The sequence below is a fragment of the Homarus americanus genome, unplaced genomic scaffold, assembly GCF_018991925.1.
Source record: "Homarus americanus isolate GMGI-L3 unplaced genomic scaffold, GMGI_Hamer_2.0 scaffold14072, whole genome shotgun sequence".
Taxonomy (NCBI): domain Eukaryota; kingdom Metazoa; phylum Arthropoda; class Malacostraca; order Decapoda; family Nephropidae; genus Homarus; species Homarus americanus.
The window spans coordinates 1,206,734-1,230,660 of NW_024754528.1; the positions used below are offsets into that span (position 1 = coordinate 1,206,734).

At 38.6% G+C, this 23,927-nt stretch overlaps 1 protein-coding gene across 1 annotated transcript; it reads left to right on the forward strand.

Annotated features, from left to right (window-relative positions):
- The first annotated feature begins 6,496 nt into the window (after window positions 1-6,496).
- On the forward strand, window positions 6,497-23,589 carry LOC121855828 (R3H domain-containing protein 4-like). The gene is made up of 7 exons (XM_042350976.1): window positions 6,497-6,691; window positions 8,219-8,388; window positions 11,081-11,205; window positions 13,742-13,910; window positions 16,931-17,055; window positions 18,810-18,951; window positions 22,001-23,589. Exons 1-7 carry the CDS (start codon window positions 6,624-6,626, stop codon window positions 22,111-22,113), a joined length of 912 nt encoding a protein of 303 aa, XP_042206910.1. The 5' UTR covers window positions 6,497-6,623; the 3' UTR covers window positions 22,114-23,589.
- The last annotated feature ends 338 nt before the right edge of the window (window positions 23,590-23,927 follow it).

Below are 23,927 nucleotides of genomic sequence, written 5' to 3' on the forward strand. Positions count from 1 at the left end.
GGTACGCACTGTTGGCAAGTACTGGGCATGCACCGGCTCCTGAATGTACCTGAACCCGCTCCAGTGTTGGTCAATCCTTGTCTTGAAAGAGCTCACACTCGGTGCCGTCACAACACTCTCTGGTAGATGGTTCCAAGAGATCATAACCCCACTCCGAAAAAGTTTGCCCTCACAGTTTTGTGGACTTGCGGCTTCTTCAATTTTTTTTTTTTTAGTTTATTGGGCACCCGCCTACATCCTGTGCAAGGTGAAGCGCAGAAGCGCCCATCTGGGAAGCATGCTAAGTTTATGCTTGCCTTTAGTTCGAGATCAAGTGAGATGTACTGTGTATGACGGCGAGTTGACTTTAAGACACGGGGTGGCCTCTTATAGGTGGGGGTGGCCTCTCAGGTGGCCCTTATAGGTAGGTGGCCTCTGTTGTGGGTGTTAAGGTGGGGGCCTCTTGTAGGTAGGAGATGGGATGGCCCTTGTAGGTTGGGGTGGCTTCATAGGCCTCTTGTAGGTTGGGGATGGCCTCTTGTAGTGGCCTTATAGGGGTGGCCTCTGTAGGTGGCCCTTATGGTCAGGGTGGCCTCTTGTAGGTTGGGGTGGCCCTTGGCCTCAGGGTGGCTTCTTATAGGTTGGGGGTGGCCTCTTGTAGGTTGGGGGTGGCCTCTTGTAGGTTGGTGGCCTCTTGTAGGTTGGGGGTGGCCCTTATAGGTGGGGTGGCCTCTTGTAGGTGGGGTGGCCCATGTAGGTTGGGGTGGCTTACAGGGGGTGGCCTCTGTGGTTGGGCTGTGGCCTGTAGGTTGGGGGCTCTTGGGGTTGGGGTGGCCCTCTTGTAGGCTGGGGTGGCCTCTTATAGGTTGGGGTGGCTGGGGGATGGCCTCATGTGGTTGTGGGGTTGAGGTGGCCTCTTGTAGGCTGGGGGTGGCCCCTTGCAGTGGTTGGGGGTGGCCTCTCAGGTTGGGGTGGCCTCTTGTAGGTTGGGGTGGCCTCTTGCAGGGTTGAGGTGGCCTTTGCAGGTTGGGGGTGGCCTTTGTGGGTTGGGGTGGCCTTTGTTGGGGGCTGTAGGTTGGGGTGGCCTTTGTAGGTTGGGGTGGCCCTCAGGTTGGGGGTGGCCTTGCTTGTAGGCTGGGTGGCCTTTGTGGGTTGGGTGGAGGTTGGGGGGTGGCCTCTTGTAGGTTGGGGGTGGGGGTTGGGGTGGGGCCTCTTGTAGGGGTGGCCTCTGTAGGTTGGGAGTGGCCTCTTGTAGGTTGGGGTGGCCTCTTGTAGGTTGGGGGTGGCCTCTTGTAGGTTGGGGTGGTGTTTGAGGGTTGAGGCGGCTTCTTGAGGGTTGGGACCGGGCAATATTACAATGAACAACAAAACCAAACTTTTTGTCTGTTACCGCCATAAATATAGTTGTTCTCTATTAATTCAAACATGTTGATTTTAAATCTGAAATAAGAATTTTTAGTATCGGCTAAATTAACATTTAAGTCATATTTATTAAAAATGTGGTTGTATGATACAATATAAAGATGTATATTGTATATGAGGCTGGAAATACAATATAAATCATCGTCATTGTCAGCGAAGAAACCACAGCTGTGTAAAACAAATAGCTCAGACAGTAAGAGCAATACAATTAACACTCATGACTCACGGTCCAAAATATTTAGGACACTTGTTCTACGTTTGTGATCATCTCAATTTGTCCCTGTAGACACCAGTGACGTAATAAAACAGCCGAAATGGGGACGCACACACCCCCTTTAAGAAGAAAACTCTATCGAACTGTTGTTTTCAGGTAAGCGTGAATATGAAAATATATGTGAGGTAATATTTGACAGACTGAAAATAAAACAGGTTACAAATAGTTGGCTTTCAACTATTATGAAACAATAAGGTGGTGACGACATTTGGGGAAAATACTGTTTCTGACAAATTTTGTGAAGAATATGAAGGCAAAACTAAAAGAATTCCTAACAGTTATGAGACTGTTAAAGTGATGAATTTTAGTAAAACTTTAACTTATGTATCAGTTAAAGATGCTCCCTTTGAAATGAGAAATAAAATTATAATGAACATCATAAGTAAATATGGAAAAGTGGAAGGAATGAGGCTGAACAGGTATATAAAAGGACCAGCGGCCGGACTGTTGAATGGTACAAGAACCTTCAAGGCAAATTTAAAGAACAACATTCCATCATCAGTAACAGTAGGTGGCCATAGTTTAACTTTCCTTTATGCTGGACAGAGGAAAACTTGTTATAAATGTGGACATGAAGGTCATTTGGCAATTGATTGTCACACCGAGGAAGTAAATAAGGTGAACATTTTTGATGAGGAAGACTTCCCTGCGATACAACTTTCTGGTGAGATCCACAGCTCAAGGGCAGGTGTTAAAGAAGGAGTAGAAAGTGTCACAGTAAGTCAGGTTCCAGCAACAACTCGGTATGGGGTAGAAAAGGAAGAATTGCCTGCTCAGACTATATCCCAGGATGCTGTAGACCCAGATGGTACCACACTCCCAGATGGTACCACACTCCCAGATGGTTCAGAACATGCAGTACAGGAAAGGCCGACATACATACAGAGAGGAATAATGTGGATCAAACTGAAGGCAAAATATCTTATGAAAATATGGAATATGATAAAGCAGATGACATGGAAGCAACAAATATGACAGGGACAGAGTGTGAAGTGGCAAGAGGTGAAAACATGGATAGAATGGAGGAAATTGTAGAGGTTACCTGTAATATGTCACCAAGCAGAAACAAGAATGATGCAAACAAGGAAGATCAGAACAAACCGGGGAAAATGAATTAGAAATTAACGGCAGTGATGATGAAAATCAGGTAAAAGTGAAAACAGATGGAGGAACGAATGGTGATATTTCACAAATTTCTGGAGAAAAGGACCGTACGAGGCAAAATAAAAACATAGAAAACCAAAGTGATTTGAGTGGTCAAGTGAATAGCCAGACAGAAAGTGGATTAGAATACGGTAAAGGAGCAGTTAGTGGTAGGAAGGTGATGTTGAGTAAGAGGGATGGAAAAGAAACAGCCAAAAAGAGGTGAATAAAGGGAATAATAGTACAGATGAAGAAGGGAAGAGAGACGTCAAGAGGAAAAAGTAAATAATTTATTTTATTTTTTTACATATTATAACAATAATTATTATGTATATAATGTTTGCAACAATAAATGTGAATGGTCTCAATAGTTTAGGTAAGCAAATGCAACTATTATCTCTTGTTAAGTATTATAATATTGACATCCTTATGATACAGGAACATAATTTTAAGATCCAGGGAAATTATATTACCTAAATGATTATTTCGAAATTATTATAAACTGTACACATTTGTTAAAAGGAGGAAGGCATCAGGGCTGTGTATTCAGGTCGTAATTGTTATCTTTATATTCATGGGGTAAGTGTTAGTGCAGGAGGAGACTGGAACACCTGGAGAACACCCTATACGTACACTAGGGACAAGTTGTACAGCCACCGCTCATATCACATCAGACCCAAGCAGTCAGAGGCAGAAGGTTACCAATCATGTGGACCATTTGGTAATTACCGTCCATCTTGGAGTAGTTCCAGGACACCAGGGACTTTCTTAGTTCTTCGTTTAATAAATTGTCTTTTGTACTCATTCGTCTTGCTCAGCTTTAATTACTTCTGATGAAAGCGTCGAGGTTGTCGTGATGATGATGATAACGATGGAAGGATCTAATTAGTGATCTTTACTTCTGGAAGACGTCGCCACCAGCGTCTTGCCGTTTGTTGACATGCTGAGTCCGGAAGTGTCAATATTGCTTCGTGACGCTGTATTCCTCACCTCATTTGTCAAATAAAAGATTGCGTTATAATTTCCAGAGTCATATACATTATGGGCTGATACTTCATATTGTAGGTCATACCAATGCTAATACACAACAAATTTGTGTAAAGCTCAAGGATTTTATCGCCATTTTCGGTGTTTCAGAGACGTCCATATCTCTTGATCGTTTTGTTTGGAAACTTTTGCACAGCTTTACCGTTATAAAATACACTATTTGTTTTCATGCTATTACATGCCATAACAAACACACACACTAACTACAGTTATAGCTGAACTTAGCATAAATGTTAACACATTAGGATTTATGAACACATGTTATCTTTATATATAATAAAATAGGTGGATTATTGTCTGGTCTGTTGTTAACCTTTATAGCGATACATGACACATCCTCACAGTTAAGAATTTAATAAAAAAAATTATAAACAAACTAATTAAAAAAAGTAAATTTCTCTATCAACATGAGTCCCCTCCCTTTGAGTCGTTGGTTCGAACTTTGTGATTCGGTTGGTTCGAAAGTGGTTCAGTCTGGGAGCGCCAAGACCGGTGGTGAACCATCCGATTAGTTTGTTTCCAGCAGTGAAGTGTGCGGGTGACAGTCTTTATACCCTCCACTCTCACCTCTATCCTAGCCGTATAGACATTTTATTTGTGTAAGAAGCTGAACTACGGTGCAACACATACACCAGACGCAGGATCAGGTAAGCTATTAATTAGTGAGGGCCGGTGTCATGCGACAAATCTTCCGGTGCGATAAACTTTCCGGTTGTATGATATGCACATGACAAAAAGTTTTGCCAGGAAATTCTGTCTCACGTTACCGTGCGATATTCATTCCAGTGCGATAAACCTTCCGGGCTCATTATCGACATCTAAGATGTATGATTGATCTGTGAGTGACTTGATTCAACGTCATGTCAGCGTGGATAGTAGTGTAAAAGTAAAAAGCAAAGAATTCACAATTCTTACTCCAAAGAGTTTACCCTCACAATTTTCTGGATTTGTGGCCTCTTCAATCTTAAGCTGTGACCCCTAGTGGGGCGGGCGTCCGCCAGCTCGAAGTATGGACACTGGACTGAGTAACTTTTAACTTAAAAGGGGGGTAATTAATAGGATACATAAGTCAATATCAGATGTCCAGGTACAGTACAAAGGCCCATACATACCCACCACTGATCAACAGAGAACCGTCCAACCTCCTGGTGGGTTAATGACCTGACAATAGGTGAAAAGGACAAAAGAAAAAAAAATACAACCTGATAGAGAGTGTTGTGACGGCACCGAGTGTGAGCTTTTTTATGATCAGACTTGACTAAAACTGGCACAGGTTCAAATACATTCAGGAGACAGTTCATTCCCAGTAGGCGTACTTACCAACAGTGCGTATCCGAGACGTGACCGACCGCCCAAGTGGGTGACTAACGAGGCGACATGAGACAAGGGAGGTGAGGTTTGATAACATGCTATAGAATCTCACCTGCTTAGAATCTAACTACAGTATGAAGAAATTACTCAAATGTTTTAAGAGTAAATAATTTAACTCATTTTCTGTAATACTAATGAAACAAAGTACAGTATTTGGATGTTATGAGGTGGAATCAAATTATTTGTTACAAAGTTAATCATTATTATTAGGACAATGTAATATATTTCTATAATATCCAATTTTGTATTAATCAATACAGGCAAACGGAGAAGAAAGAATAATATATTTCATGAGCAGATTGAGCCCGACTGTACTGTACAAATCAATACAGAACCGTAAAGTAGTCAATATACGATAAATGGGACCACGAGATAGCGTACGGACATAAAACGTACATTAAATAATATTAATCACATTTATAATTATATAAATATCATATTGCATGAGTAAGTCAGAGATAAGACTTTCCAGTTAAAATAAAAACACCTGTACATGTGTGAGGTAACATGATCACCCAGCCCCATGTGAAGGGACAACAGCGCCACCTGGCGGCCCCACCCACCACCAGTGTTGCCATATCTACAGTAATCGGAAATATACAGATTGTTTACCTCGTTTCAGATTTTTCCACAAAATAGGCCAAATTTACAGATTTTTAAATCTACAGATTTTTACCTGCAGGACTTATAATTTTCGAAACTATCCCCAATATTACCATTTAGTTTTCTCCACGTATCATATGTCCCAACGGGACAAAGAAACTGCTTTCAGAGTATCAAAGCAGTTTCTTTCAAATTGAGACTGAATGTGAAAAGGAACTGGGTGTGTATGTTGACAAATGAGCTGAAGTTCTTGGGCCATTATGAGAAGAGGGTGAATCAAGCAACTAAATTATTAGGCCTTATAAGAAGGTCGTTTGATATCTAAATCTTCAGAGTGAGCTGCTTCCGGCCTGGAGTACTGTCACCCCGTCTGGTCCCCGATATATGCTAGGGACTGTCAGTTTCTTTTCTTTTATCCTCTTCGCCGACTGAAAATGCCAATAGGGGGGCCACCAGACTGGTCCCTGCACCTCAGCTACCCTGAGAGATTGGAGCGCCTGAACTTGCCTAGCTTATACTACAGACGGGCAAGGGGGACCTAGTTGAGGTGTATAAGCCTCTCAGGGGGCACTACTCAGTTGAGTGTCCTTACTTGGAGCTGGCGGACGCTCGCCCCACAAGAATTCACAGGTCAAAGTTGAAGAAGCCGCAAGTCCAGAAAACTGTGAGGGCCAACTGTGAGAGTTGTCTGGCAACACTGGCAACAGCTGAGGACTGTCAACAAGGCCTCTTACACCACCTGGGCTTAACTACTTGCTAGGAGTGATTAAGGACTTCTTCCAAAATGGGTGTCATCAGGAAACTCACCAGCAGGGCTCCCGTCATTAGTTTCAGCGATGAATCTATAAACTCGTAAGCTTGAACAATTTGTTGGTATTTAAACTTAGATCAGCTTTTGGTTCAATGAGTGACCTTTGAAGGAAGCCAGTAGAGGGTAGATCTCTGCTAACCATAATGTTCCTTTGTTGTTTCTAACTTATTTGACTTATAATTAACGTGTTTAATAAGACATTGAGCAGTAGAATACATTAATAACAGTATGCTACTAGTGCTTAATCATTACTATTTTGGTGGTGATACCTTGCCTCGGGCGTTGACAGTCTAATAGGAACTAACAGGTTGACTACATTCATTTGAGCAGGTACAGTAGTTTGGGAAATAATATGACATGAGAAAGTTTATACTGTATGTACCTTTACTGTATTGTTTGGACAGTTGTAAAGAGCTGTCGGTGCCCCACTCAGATAATATTTTTCACAACTAAATCTGGTAATATTGCTTTTAATTGCCCCACAACTTTTAGATATTTTTAATAAGGGGTGTGCCCATTTTGTCACCACCTTTTTTTACCCGTTTCGTCACCGCGTTCATTCCCATCGCCATTTTAAGGGCTTTGGGCCTTCATTATGTATTCACTGAAGCAGTAAAGACGTAATGGCTGGTTCACTATCTTTGTGTTTTGATCCTCCTTTTTTCAGAAGCAGTAGATATCTCGCACGTGTCGTCGAATTACCGCTGGCTGTCCCGCCAGTCTCCGGTAATTTCCCAACAATCGGGTATCTCTCACTTTCACTGATTTAAATTTGTCTTTTTGTGCAATAGTTGTAGACACAGTTGATGACGACATGCCATAACTTTTACAGAGTGCATTGGTTCTTCGTATTTCTTAATAATCTCTTGTCTCACTTGAATTGAAATTGCCTTCCGAGATTTCTTTTACCCATGCTTGATAATTTCACCAATAAAATTTTAAGTTCACTTCCTGTAATTACAGATTATATTATTTAAACCAACACTGCACTGTATATTATCAATATGTTAACTAAATTTAAGAATGAACAATAGGTAATTTTAATGTACAAATGCAAAAATATTCAATAGCACAACTTTCTCGATGTTTACTCCACTGGAAACAAAGGTAAACAAAGAACCGACTACTGTATTGGCAGACTAGTTGATCAGCTGATGCGCTCACCAAAATGTATTTCTCGTAAGGCTGTCGTTAAAAGAACTGAAAGTCCTTAAGGGAGCTAACTCGTGAACTGAAATCTCATAAATTGAACCGCTCGTCAATGGAGGGCCCGCTGTATATCCCTTCATTTAGCATTATGTATAAAATTGTTTCTCCTTTCTTTCTCTATTGGTCTTGAGTGGCTCTTTTGTTAACTGTACTTCTTGGGTAATTCTGTCTTCTGAAACCGACATCCTTATTTTGTTTGTTTTTTTATTATTTTTGTATGTATATTTTTTGCCTGATTTTATATTAAAGATTATATTAATATATGTGCACTCCAGATATTGTTTACCAAAGACAGTTTTACACACACACATGAAGTAGCTATGTGTGGTGTAATAAGAGTTTTAATATATTTTTAATAGATTGGGAATCAGTCAGCCAGCCACTCCCCCGTCAGAGCCAGAGACTGTAGAAGCTGAGCCATCTGTCTTTGCACCTCGTCGCCGTGACCCAGGACAACTTTTTCAGCGTTTAGAGAACCACCATCAGAATCAACGTGCTGGAGTACGCAAGACTAGAAGGGCTAATAACAGTAAGTTTCTCAGTAATTTGTTTGCTTTTATAAATATATTTGAGCTACTACTGTGGTACCTTCTTATATATTCTTTGAAATTCTGCTACAAATTGAAATTGACTGAAAAGATCGTAAAAAGTTCTTGTTTTATGTGTGTGTAACTGTTTGACCAGATGTGTTCTGATGTGTTATTACCTTTCCATAACACCCCCAAAATATCCACTTGGTCTACCTTCCACATTACACAACATCATCACACATCACTACAGTACCTTAAAAGCCACTTAGCAGTTTAGTGATAACTTAACTCACTGAGAAGGGGAAAAAACTGAGGGTGAGGTGGCCTGTTTAATGGCATGTTGCCATTATGTAATGAAGCTATAAAAGTTGTGGAATAATCATTACAATACTCTAATGTGGCTTAGAAATAAAGAAAATATAATATAAAACTATAAAATAAGAAAAAGGAAGAGCGTGGGTGTGTATGTGTGGACTTGTGGAGGCAGTGAGCTGTAATAACTGCGTCGGTGACTCGACACCCACACGGCCTGTGCTCCCTCCCCCAATGTGACATCACGGCACGCACACACACACGTTTTGGAGTCAGCTGGGAGACTGCCCAGCTGAACTGTGTCTCATCACCACAGAGGATGGTTTGATTGTGGAAGGAGCAATTTTTTGTTGCATAAAATGTGTGCTCTTGTATTTTATGATATGTTATGTATCAATCTTATTCTTTATCATAGCAGGGAATTAGAGCCAACACCTTCCACCAACCAAAAAGCCTGGGACACTTGTAAACAAAGTGGTTACAGTGCCTTTGGTGGCAGACATGCAAAAGAATGACTTTGTACTGTATAATAATAACTTGATATGAATGCCAATGCTGTAATATGTTTTAAACGTTTTACTGCATATGTTCTTAAGCTTCCAACTCACAGTATGGGAGTACAGTCCAGTGCTGTAGTATAGTGGCCATGATATAACCTCCCACAAAAAAGTGGCCTTGTGAGAAGTAACACTTGCTGTTTTTGTCATGGGACGGGTGTTCACAATTTGTACATCAAATGATTTAATTGTGAGTGTTCCACATGTTAACTTTCCACAATCACTCCCTGGTACAGTACAGTACAAGTGGAGCTGGTCCTTGTGTTCACCACAGTTGGCAGGAAAATACATGTACTTGATATTAAGGCAAGTCAGGCAAGACTATGGAAGTGTTAACTTGTTAAACCCATTAATACCAGTACCCGGTACTGTATATTTTACATCATATTGTTAAAAAGTTACCAGGCCATAAAAATATAATGAACACAAACTGTCAGAAATACTACAGTAAATTCTTTATTTGTGTTAAATTTTTTAGTGTTTTGTCTTTATAATACAGGTATCCCCCAGGTTATGGAAGGGTGCCATTAGTGAAAATATTTCCGCAATCCGAAATTTCGTAACCGAAACCATTTTTCCCATTGACTTCCATTATAAAAGTTGAGATGCGTTTCTATGGAAATTTTTTGAGGCCCAAAAATATGACACAAGCACATATATGTATGAAATTAGATGGTTTTAACCACATACAATGAGTTATTCACGATGTAACATGATAATAAATGAACTAAACACTTGATTATTACTTACCAGAAATGATGTTGAGTGGTGCAGGAGGTTGTGGGATCAGAGTTACTCCTTAGAGCATCATACAGTATACACTATTGTTCATTGCCATTACTGTATGGACTCTTTTATCACCATTGCTTTCACTTGAACTTGATGGTGTTTTTCCACTCATCTTGTATAAAGGTACACAGTAACACAGACACAACTAAACAAACTGGGGAAAGAATTCAAACTGAGCAGCTCCATTGTTGTGGTGAATGCTGGCAACTGGGAAGGTGAGTGGCCTTCTGACCGTGTGCTCACCACAGAGAATCCACAAGAAATAATTTTTAAAATTTGAGTAAAAATTTGGGTTAAAATTGCAATTGCAATTTTTTTTCCAAAAATTCTATAAAGCCGAGTTTTTTTTCCTGTACTCCGAAATTTTGGTCATAATTTCAAAATTCCGTAAGGGCAAAATTCTGTAACAAGGGATTCTGCAAGCGGGAGCTACTTGTACTTTACATAAATTTAGGCCAGAAATTTGAAATATTTAAACTCATTCCTTTAGTGATATCTCCTTTAAGCTGGACAGTTTGTGCAGAGCACTTCCGGGAATGAGAGATTTCCGGGTAACGAGACGACTCTCAAAGCCAGAAAAAATCCCTCATTCCCGAAATTTTATGGAATTTACCGGGTAACGGAAAAATATTCTCGGAAGTTACGGAAATTGCACATTACATCATCTCTCAAACCCAGAAAAACTCCCCAACCCCAGAATTTTCTGGAATTTTCCAGGTACTGGGAAATTTTTCTTGGAATTTTCCAGAAAATGTGCTGCTCTGAAAATCATTCCTAAAGCTGGAAAATTACAGCTTTAGGAATGATTTTCAGAGAAAATTTCAATTCCGGCTATCGGAGAGTTCCGCTTAAAAGGGATTCCGGCTAATGGAGATATTACTGGCACCAGCAATTATAGAAAAGATTGTATTATATGTATAAAAACAAAGGTACTGTATAAATAAATGAAAGGATAAAATTTAATTAAATTTTTCATATTTTTGTCTTACAGAACATTTCCAGGTGGGGCTCTAACTGTTGATTTGGTTTATAGCTCAAGCACTGCAGACTCTTGTGGAGGACGAGTTGGAGGAAACTAGAGAACTTAGTATCTGTGATCTACAGCCCAAGACCCAGAATGCTTTTACTAAGCTGCTCAACAATCATGACAATATGAGGGTAAACTCTTAACTTTCTTCTAATTATTATTGGTACATTTTCTGGTAGTTGAATATTATTGTATAAACACTTTATCTGACTTTAGTAATTTTTATCTTTGTCATACACATACACAATGCTTAGAATGCCCTTGTTGATTCTTTTTTCAGGATCCAGTAGATTATAAAATTGTTTGCTATCTCAAAAGACTACAGTACAGTATCTAAAAAAATAGGGCTTTACTGTACGTACTGTAAAATCCAGTCCACAAAAGAAAAGGGGCAGGGGGTAGCCTAGTGAATTTATAGTCAATCATGAACTACTCTTATCACGGATAGTGAAGAGGCATTACAAAAACTGATTAACAGATTGCAGTATAGGTACATGTAGTGGAAAAAAAGGTTAGGTTAGGTTAAACAAGCTGGAAAACTGATATGGGGTTGGGAAATGAGTGTGGCTTGTTGTGGCATGGTGGTAGCACGTTGAATATTGAAACGTGTGCCAGTTACAGAAAGCTCTTTATTGTAAGCCAGTATTGTTTATAATATGCCAATGTAGATGATTTTAGAGATATTTTCATAAGAATTTTTTATGGTGAAACATTATCTGTATTGAACAAGTAACATCTCAGTTCACAAAACAATAATAAAAGGTCTTCACCATTTTTTTGGTGTAAACAGCTTGTACAATCCCAGAGCCTTCTTAGTGCACCCAGATGTAAATTGGGACTTAACTTTACAAAGGCAATCAAGTCTAGTGCCAGCCACTATACCTCCTTGTGTATTGAGAGCTTAATACAGTGTGCTGTATCTCCGCTGTTCCTGTGGGCTCCACTTTAACTTTCATAACTCAAACCAGCCTAAAGACACATCGGTCTGATATGGCTAGAGTTACCACCAAAATTATACTTTCATGGTCCTGCACTCCCTGTGTCACTGATAGTTTCTCGTCTCTAGATTATCACATAACATTTTCTCATAGGAAGAACACCACTTGACAACAAAGCCATAGAGTCGCCAGGTAATTTTCTCTTCGGCCTCATGTTCACATGCCAAGTTTTGATTGGCTGAGACACAAACCTGGGAGAGGGGAGAACCATCTTCACAAGAAAACTGTTATTGAAAGGTATTTTGTAAAGAAATAATAAGATATTTAATATTATTGTTCAGTGCTGTCAGAGATGGGCAGTATGGTGATATACATACATCGGCAATACTTATCGATTGATACTTTTGTATCAGTATCGCCTTGGCTACTCAATGAAAGTATCGCTGTATCAGTATCACTCAGGTCCTTTTCTCAAAATGTATAAAAACAGCAATACATTGTTACATTAATGAAAATTAATGGAAAGTAGAATTAATACATATATAAACTGTATTGCAAAAAGTTGGACGGTCCATCATTATTTTTAATTTGTATACGTATTTTCATAAATATGTTTATACTGTATTTAATATAATATTTGAAAGATCTAATACTGTATTGACCTTTATATCATATTGTAAAAATGCATAAGCATATTATTCATTATTACTGTTTGTATGTCACATACTCAAACTATAAACACCATCAATATGTTACATCCTCTAACTATAAACACCATCAATATGTTACATCCTCAAACTATAAACTACAGCTGGAGGCTATGATATGCTAATGAGGGCGATGGGCAAGTTGAACACGTATTAAACAGCTGTCTCCTGTCAGTACCCAGAAAAGACTTGATTTTATTCCGATTTACTCATTACTGAGTCCTCCATCATGACACAAGTTGACTTGTGTCTCATGAACTATACACGTATACTGTATGTAGTGATCCCTCGGTGAAGACTCGTCTGAGATGGAGGTGTTAAAATACCCGGGCGACCCAAGCAATGTGTTGTCCTCACTACACCAGTATCCAGGAATTGTGAAGGATTTATGAAATACAACACCTCTCTTCCATCCTCTGCTGTGACTTTTTAGTATGGTGGGCCACATTCACTCTCCTAAGAGAAGTAGACTATCAGATAAGATGTTTGGTGAATTGGTGTTTCTGAAAGGCAATAATAATTAATTTACCAGGTCCACTGATATTATGATATCACAATAATGATGTCTTGGAAGGTAAGTCACATCACCAACAATTTTATTTAATTTTTTTCACAAAAAGTTCTTTATGTATTTAAATTTTGATTTTGGAGGTCATCAAATACATTTTTCTTTTGCATTCATTGTTTGTATTACATCCAATACCAAAATTACAAATTTACATATTAGTGGGATTTCTTTATTCTTATAGTAAAGTATCGGTGATACATGTATCGGTATCGCTTTAACCATCTACAAAGTATTGATGTATCGGTATCGCTTTAACCATCTACAAAGTATCGATGTATCGGTATCGCCTTAGACAATTTAGTGTATCAATGCCCATCACTGAGTGCTGTTCAGTATTTTAAAGAGATAGAGAGTTTTGATTATTGATCCTGAGTTCTTGTTATATGTTTTTATATCTTACATGTCTGTATAGTAAAGAAACATGCTGGGTTGTTGTCATGGAATATTGTTGCAGGTGTGGCAGTACTTTATAACCCGGGATGAGGAGGAGCAGAAGGAGTACTTGGAGGCCATTCGCCCGAAGAACCCAAATAATCGTGCCAGTGCTGTGAGTGGCTTCTCCTTCACTCAAGTAGCTGTAAATACTGAGGATCCTAAAGAAGGGAACTTTACAGAAGCAGAAGGTTAGCATTAAACTTTAATGTTACATTTACAGTACGGTACCATTGTTAGCTTATTTTGGAATTCAAGATTATGTTTGCTGTTCCATATACATGGTGGTCTGAAAGTCTCTCTTTATTTTGTTAAAAAAAAAATTGTCATTCAATACCAAAATGTAATAATCATTTGTATATTTAGTATCAAACTGAGGTTTGAGATTTGACGTGAGTAACATCAATCTCTTTGCAAATCTCAAATCTGTCCGCTGAAATATGGAACATAATGCTGCCCAGGGTCTGCTCCCACCTCATCCAATCTAGTGATTTGGCAGTAGGTCATCAAGGTAAACCCAAACGATGTTTATATACTGTAGTGGCATGGAGTTCCATTTTGTTGAAACTCCACCCACACTTTGGTACTTTCTGGAAGCTTCCCTAACAAGATCATACAGTTATCTATGATGCACAAAAATTTGATGGAATTATTTTGAAAACCGTTTTGGGCGATTTTTTTTTAAATTTCATGACCCAATTTGCATCACTGATGCAATTAGTGCTACCCAATGATTTGATCCAATTTGTGTAATGATGCACAAGAGGGTTGATATTATATTTTACCACAATGCTCTTGTAACAAAGTATTGTTAGTTTGGGCTTGTAATAAGACATGCATCTTGATTAGCTGCCTGGTGAGTTATTTGCCATTGAAGGTGCTCTCATGCCAAGAGGTGGGCAGCTCATTAGTGTTCTTGGCTGCAGCATACAAAGGTAACCATTGCTATCATTGTGATGCATTACCCTTGATACAATGGAAAAAAATGGCAAAATTGAAGTTTCACTTCCAATTGGTTTTTAACCAGAAACCTAGGTTTTTCCCATGGTAGTTGGTGTAATCCATTTAAACTTCACCTTCACATCTGTTGGAAACGAGTCGTTTTTGAGTTATCACCCCCCACACCTCCATAGAACCTGACCCAACCAACCAAAGATGCCTACCTAACTGTACTGACTTCCTAGCTGGTGTAATTTTATTTTATTTATTATTTTTTTTTGGGGGGGGACATGGTCAGATCGAGCGGGTCAGTGTAAACAAACATACGACACACAGTGACTACAGATTTACAGCACGCTCTTAAAATTCATGGGGTTTGCATCTCAAAAATAGCTGTGAATTGCCAAGTCTGCAAATGCCATTTGCTGACTGGGGGGGCGGGTGTTACATATTTACTCGTGTGCAAAGAAATGTATATTCCCCTTCTGTGTTTGCCATTAGGACAATAGTGAACACTCGAAGATCCGGGCTAAGGGGGGACCACCTGCCCGAAAAAGCCGATTGTCCAAATCTTCCGGTAAATTTACTAAATGTATAAAAATGACAAATAATGATATATAAAAACACCAAAAATACAGTACATAATATCCTGACTACTGGGGTCAGCTGTACAGACTTTTCCTGTGAAAAAGCCACAATTTTGAGCAACATATTACTGTACTCACTTTGTACTTAAATGTACTACAGTTCACTAAAGGACTAAAAGTTTTATCTTTTGTGCAAACTATGTGATGTTTGTACTCAAATTAATCACTATCTTACAAGAATTCCAGCAATGCAAGTTATATTCTGCCAAGTTTAGTCTGTGACATTTTATAAGATAAAAACTTTAAGCCTAAAACTACCTTTACCCTAAAAATCCTTATCACCTTCTGGCTGGGAGGGGGGGGGGAAGGTTAACACCCAGGAGGGGAGATTACCACGTAGTAGTTGTTAGTGGAGGGGTCGGGGGTCAGGGACTCAGGATTATACAATAGAGGGAGTTTAAGTTTTTTGCTAATAAAATGTCACTGACTTGACTTAGCAGAATATAACTTGCATTGCTGGAATTCTTGTAATATAACTTGCATTGCTGGAATTTTTGTAATATAACTTGCATTGCTGGAATTCTTGTTATATAACTTGCATTGCTGGAATTCTTGTAATATAACTTGCATTGCTGGAATTCTTGTAATATAACTTGCATTGCTGGAATTCTTGTAAGATAGTGATTACTTTGAGTATAAACATCTCATAGTTTGCACAAGAAATAACGTTTTTAGTCCTTTAACTTAGTACATTTGAGTACAGGTTTGACCTTAGGACAATTATTTCTTTTACTTTTTTCACACTATGTATGTGGGATGGTGTGTGCATGTAACTGAGTAAAAATAAATGAAGAAAGTTAGGTATATTTACCCCAAAATACGAGTTGAAAACAACCATAACACCTCACAGCTCGGCCCAATAGCCTGGTGATTACAATGACGAGCTAACCTAGCTACAATGCCATAATTAATCACTATTAAACACTATTCTGTCAGTAAACATTAATAACAACAGTAAATCCAGTGAAATATGGCAGGGAGTGAGGAGAGTTACAACTGCATGTGACACGCTAACTTGCAGTCACTCACTCCCTTTACCTGCTCCTGTTGCCAGGTGCAGCCAGGCTTACGTTTGGAAGAAATCCATGACCTTTTCTCTCTTCACTTATTTAGGCACCTTCCCACAGATGGCTGAAGGTGGTTGAGAGTGTTTGGGAGCCATCACAAGCACGAGGAGCACAGTTGTTAAGAGAGCAGAGTAGTACACGCGCGAGACGAATAAGTGTTTAACCCATAATGAGGCAGAGTGAGAGCACATGGCCCAACTTCCTGGGACAAGAGAGACACCTTGCTGGATGCCATAAAACTCGCAGGCTCCCTGTCCCGGCTGTGAAAATGTCATCAACTTTAAAACTACCTGCAGACATTCTTGGGTACATCCAGGGTGTCATCCGCAAATAATTGAATGGCCCGAATTAAAAATCCACGAATTGTAAGGGCATGCTGTACTTGAAATTCGTACCAAAATAATATATGTCCCCATGAGTTTAGCCAATTATGATGCAGAATCATGTGCTTCAACTGGCCTCGACTGTATACAGGTATATGTAAACTGTACTGTACTGTAGTGTAGTATGTTGGTTTTCCAAGAACACGTATTCATTATTATTTTCCATCTGCTTCAGGGTTTGTGATGGTGGCTCCAGTAAGTGACTGCCGGAGTTTTCATCCTGCTTACAATGAAGAACAGAGGTTTGGCCTCATGGAACCACACTTACAGTCTCTTCTCAAGAAAAAGCATTTGCCATTGGTTAGTCTTCTATTAGAAGCCATTTTCCATTATGTTGTTTGTCTTTGAAATCTGGATTGGAAATGATTTTTTTTTCATTTAAATCATTTTCAGGTGAGAACTTTTGTTTGTTTTGAGTCCCAGCCATTCTGCAATACATTTGTAAAGGGGTATGAAAAAAGGCTTTTGACTCATAATACAGGATGGCTGGAATTAAAAATAACATTAACTGTCTCCTCATTTACTGCATTCATTCTCTCCAGCTAATGTGTTCTCTTAAGATTTTCCCATTCCATAATATGGTCTCCAGATTCCCATTTCATTTATCTATTACTTCATAAAACCCACCATCACCCACCAGCACAACCATCCACCAAGGGTGGATCTAGGGGGTGTCTATAGAAAAAAAGGGCACCTCCTAAAACAAAAAGGGCATAGTACCAAAAGAAAAGCTCTTAAAACAGATCACCAACAAGTGAGTTGAGAATAACACTTGTAACGAGTCCCGGCACTACAACATCTTGTGTTTGGGTATGTGTATTCACCCAAATTCCGTGTCTAGGAACATTTCCCCCAGCATTGGGCTCTTTTCCTCACATACTCTGTACACACGACATTAGTTCATTTCTCCGCTTCATATTTAACACACCATTGTCCACTAATGAATAATCATTTCCACTGTCTACCAAAGCCCTGAAGTTCTGCTGCAGCCAAATGTGTACAGTACATGATTAGGGACTCTCCACAGTAGACAGTCACGTTGTTCTGGCCGAATCTCCTCTTGCTAAGCCGTGCAATGACCCCTCTGGTTCGTGTGCACTGTCACACCACACGCATCCGAAGACGTGTGTCTGTTGGTACTCCCCCTCACAACACTACCATTACCCCATCGAGATCGTCCACCACCTGGGTGTGGGGCGGACTTTATTGAAAATCCGTTCCACTGAAAGGGGTTCGCTGTTTTCAATCAGGGTTTTCTCTTAACCTTTTGTAGCATGTGGTCCAATCTCCAGGATGTGTCTGAGAGCAGTAATATCACTGTAGTGCCCTGCTGCAAATAGTAGCTTGCAATTGTTGTCCCCTGCCCCAGGTGTTTCGAAAAAGGGCTGTCTGGGCTGCCCCAGAGGGGATCTGAATGGCTGACTGAATTGATGCCACCTGTTTCCACAACTCACTCACTTCACATTACAGTGTAGTGTCTAGCTGTCCAGTCATGACTTGCACTGTGACACACCCCCCCTGCTGTTCTCCACAGGCCCACTGCTTGACCTGTTGCACTAGTCGCTTGCTTTGTTGACGGAGCATTTTCAGGAATTTTTTGTACCTCTTAAGACTTTGCTGCCTGATCTGTCTCCACCCACTTTTTTCTCATTATTTGCAGCCTCATGTCATTCACCCACATCTCCTATCCACTATTATCACTTATTAATGTCACTAGTAACCAAACAATGATACCCATTTAATGACAAGGAAAAAAAAATCCCATAAAAATCCTCCAAAAATATTGGCATTTCCATCTAATAAAGTACAGTACAGTAATTTTTAGAGTTTCACACTTTTTCTAATACAGTAATTAATATTCTCCTATTATTGGTGAATCTAATACTGTTTGAAAATTGGAAAACGTCCAGGAATTTTTGGAGTTAAAGTAAACCCCCGATATAACGGACTAATTGGGGATTTGTTTATAGCTAATGGACATAAAAACTGTTTGATTTGTCACTAGCAAACTTCTCTTCCTCTTTAGTTTTATTGAATACTGATTTGTTTTACAGGGTATCCTTTCTTACCTTGAAGAGGAAATAGTGGAATTATTTGTGGCAGATCCTTCAACAGTCTATATAACTCAAGAACTGACGAGTTTTGAGCGACTCTTAGTACACGCTCTCTGTCAGTACAACATTTTAACTTCTAAAAGTAAGTGATCATATTTTTTTATTTCAAAGGTATCTTTCCAGAGTTTATTTTAGAAATTTAACATACTCTTTACAGATAACATCCTTCTGGTAGCAGCGCATGGGTTATAGTCCTAGATTGTAAACCTGTACTGTATTGTACACTCAAACTTTTCTTTTTTGTTTTCCATTAATATGGATTTCGTGATTTTTGGGGCAATTTTGGCAATGTTGAATTACTCTGCAATTTTTCAACATCGAGTCCAGTCGTGTGAATTATACAGAAGTTATCTAATTTACCCACGTGTCCGACAAATCGAAAGTTGTGGTTCCTCGCAGAACACCTCAGGCATAGCCTTATATAAGGATGTTTTTTCTGAGCATCCTTGTGCAGGTGGGAATCAGACAAGGTGAATAAATCTTATTTTTATACAGTAATACAAAACTGCTAATTTTTGCATTAACTCCCAATGTATAGTACAGTACCGTTTGTCTATTGTCAGAGGAGAAAATATCATGATTTTTCATTTACCATAATGTTCATCAATCTGTTCAGTATATCCCCGATAGATGGAACAATTGGTGCAGAACGTTTCCGTATTCGAGAGATTTCCAAGTACAGTATTGAGACGAAGCCTTATCTTCGGAAAAAATCGCACATTTACAGAATTATTCCGGGCATTGGTGAATGTTTCTGAGTCTAAACTATGCATCTGGCATGGAGCACTGTTGCTAGGGAGGCTTAACTGCAGTCAGACAGCCACAGAGCTGTATTCATTTATGCAAACACTACTTAACAGGTAAATAAATAAAATATACAACTGTATATACTCTATTCACCAGCAAATACTGTCGTCTTGAGCTTGTAGAATAATAATTATAATTATATTTATTCAGTAAAATTGTCAAGGCACTTTGTCACACAGGTTCACAGTTGGATAAGCATGTTTATAAACTATGCAGTAATACAGTTCTGTATGAATATAGACAATGTAGATATATGGTGCTTGTAGACCGTGGGCGTATATACAGTTTCCTGTATGTCGAGACAGTGCAGGTAAACAACAATGGTAAACAGTAAGGTAACTTGAGCAAGGATAACAAACAAAGCTGTCAGCTGCCTATTTCCAGGAGAGTCCTATGTTTAGGCTTATGATTGGTCTGTTATTAGTAATAGTGTCTACAGGCGTATTAGTGAAAACATTTTGATAAAATTCAACAAACATTACATTGTGCTTGGACTATCCGAGGCTGGCGGATCACTGCTACGATACAAAATTCTGTGATTAATAATATAGAAACCCACTCTCTTCTCTTGCTCTAGCTTCATATGCTATATATTTCTTTGTTTTAATACCATAACTGTTTTTGATGTGGTCTGGTAATTTGTTCCAGTCTGTTGTAGCAATAAAGAAGAAAGTTTTTCACTTGACCACAGACACCAGGTACAGTCTCACCCAAAAGTTTGTTAACTCTCCCAGCCAGCTCTTGCTGCACTGCCTGTTTCAGATGTTTGAAACTGTCTCAGTACCAACCAGAACATGAAACTGATACAAATGAATCTAAAGGTTCGAAGTAACACTCAAGTTCATACATCTGAAGCAGGCAGTGCAGCAAGAGCTGACTGGGAGAGTTAACGAACTTTTGGGTGAGACTGTACCATAAAATTTTGTTCACTCCGTCTAGTGCCTTACCAATTAATTTCCTTAATCCTTGCAAAGTTTGTTGTTAGATACTCTGGGCACAGCCCATTGGCAGTCCTGTAAGCGTGAATCGGCCTCAATTGCTTCACTCTTATCAGTCACACTTAACATGTTCAGCGATTGAAGAGCTTTGTAGCCACCATGATCTCTTACGTTCATGCTAAGAATGAACCTCACCGCATTGTTTTGAACAATTTGTAGCTTGGATTTTAACTTTTGTGTTAAGGCAGAATACCATGACGAACAGCAAAAGTCCAAGTGACATTGTATGAGCACCAAGGAAAGGGTCATATGGGCATCTACCGAGAGGAATTTAGCATTTTCATAAAGAAATTTTATTTTAGCATTACTTTTTTTTTACTATATTATCTACAATTAATTCACTAGACAAACAAGAGTCAGGATTTAGTCCAAGATATTTTGCTGAGGTTGTGGTTGAGATGATTCCTTCCCACAGAGTACTGTACTGTACATTGAATTCGTTTACCGTTTTGAGTTTTGTTTTTGATCCAAAAATTATTGCTTCACTCTTTCAGAGATGTAGGGATAATTTGTTGTCTATGAGCCAATGTTTGTGTGACTCCAGTTCAGATGATAACTGATTAGCTATATCATTTGAACACTAAAAGAGCTTTGTCATTGGCAACATACAGCCAAAGTCTACAATTAACACTTATAGGCATGTCGTTTACATAATGCTGGAAGCACAAAGATCCTAGGATACTCCCTTGTGGGACTCAACAGGGTGTTGACATATATGTTGACTCAGTATTATTTGCAACAACAATTTATTTTCTATTGCTAAGGTATGATCTAAACCAATCAACAGACTGAATGCCAAGAGCCTGTAGTTTTTAACATAGTACTGTATACTGTATCATGATGGACTGTGTTGAAGGCTTTTTGCAAGTCTAACATTACCATACCTGTGTAATTTCCCTGAGCTGTTTGGGATCTGATATAGTCAGTGAAATGCATCAGACTGGTGTTAGTTGAGTGAAAGGTCCTAAACCCTAATTGGTAACTATACAAAATATTATTCTCGCAGAATTAACGTTCCACCTGAATATACAGTACACTGCTTTCTCTAGAATTTTAGATACAACATACAGTATACTGATTGGCATGTAATTACCTACATCAGACCTGTCGCCTTTCTTATAGATAAGTTTTACTCTGGCAAACTTACTCATCTGATACAGTATTGGTACTAAGGAAGTGAATAATTAGATGTGTTATTAGTGTCTTGAATATAGTGGCATCATCCCACAAAAACCTGGCCAAGAGCAGTCTTTTTTTTTTTAATTGCGGGCATTTTCCTGCTGTTATAAAAATTAAAACCTTTTATTGCTTTTTCTTACATCATAGGTACTACCATAGCATGTGTGAGAAGAACAAAAGTGGAGAACCTTAAAAATTGCTTCCATTCTCCGGAGGTGTCGCTCACTCAGTACATTGAGACCTACTACAGATCCAAGTAACAGTTGGTACAGGAAGTTGTTAGATTATATGAAATCCTGCAGTGCTATTAAAATTGAGATGGGATTTTTTAAGCTATCATATTCATCTAAAATATAGTTCAAAATAATTACACGGAGAGCCGTAAAGTAATTGAAATTTTAATGAATTTTTGTCTGTTTTCATGACTTTTAATTTTATACTTATGGATGAAGGTATCAAGACTGTATCAACACATGTTCTGTGTTGCATTTGCAAATGCACTTCAAAGATATGGTATTCATGACTCTTAGGCTTTTCCTGTGTTATAATATACAGTACAGTACAGTTCAGCCGTAAGCAGTTCATTATGTAATACTGTACATTTGGGTAAAAATAATATTATTCTGGAGGCATAATAATCTGTTTTGTTACTTAGGAAAATGTATGAAACATGACATGCAAATATGTAATGACCATGAAACCGTGTTTTAGGACGTTCACAGAGAACTTTAAGGTATTTTCCTTGAAATTGGGTTTAATAATGTTGTGTATATCTAAATATTGTACCAGAGGCTTTTCTCAAATTTGCTGGGTTTTTATGTTTTAGTTAGTGATTGTAAAATGAATAGTAAGTGTTTAGGATAGAGTACTGTATTTTGTTTTATTTATGTATTTTTATTTTATTGTAATTGTTAAAATCTTACATTTGTTTAAGATTATATACTGTATAACTTTGAAACCATTTATAACGAAGGAGGGAGTACTGTACTCAGTGCTTACTACCCTGCCGTTTGAACCTGTTGTTCGCCTTCTGTACTTTGCTGTTATTCCACATTTAGCGATAATTTCGCTTAACATTTGGTCCACCGCCTGCCACCAAAAGCTTCAGGTCGGGATCACTGAGGTCCTAGGGCATGTCAACTGTAAATACAATACTAGTGATATAGGTGTCAGTTAAAAGCGCAATTTTCTTTTCACACCACAAATCAGTTTTTAGTTCAATTGTGAGGCGGGCACAGCCGTTGTAAATAACTCAATACGGCAAAGTAACGACAAAATTGCTTTAAACGGTTGAATGTTTGGGGAGACCTTTCATTCTCACCATGATGCAACGTTGCCATACACCACCTCCCTCCCCTTCCTGCTGAATTATTTTTGTCCACAACTGCACATATTAGATCCAACCCTGCATATAAACAAGGGCCTCCTGTACATTAGTACTAGCAACTGATGGAAATCCACGTACCGTATTGTAATAACAAAACATTATTTTCAGTATTGAAAATGAGTTGCACTTCTTTTTGGTCAGTGATATAAAAGACAGTGTAATAGTGAGAAAGCCCTCTGTTGATGGTGGTTAATAAGTTCATTCTTGAGTGTGTGTGTAGTGTGTATTCTCCATTTAATGACAAATGTCCATTTATATTGAAATAGATGTGTTGTTAGCGTGCTCCTCCATCTGCTGTACCTGTCACTTCCCACAAGCCAACACTTCCTTCCATAAAAATCACTTAACAGTTTGATCTTGACTCATTCATGTATGTACTATATATAATGCTGGCTCCTGGATGTTCATTTCCTCTATCTTTTTCACAGTTTGAATATTGACGTCAAATGATTGTTACACCCCTCATGGATTTAGGCAGCTAGTTTTTTTTTTTTTTTTTTATAGGTCACTGACCCACATCGGGCCTGGGAGGAATAATAATAATAATAATAATAATAATAATAATAATAATAATAATACAGGTAATAATAGTAATTATTATTATTACCGGTATTCATAGTAAATGAAATTTATAATAAAATAAAAACAAAATTTAAAATAAAATAATAATAATAAAGAACCACAAAG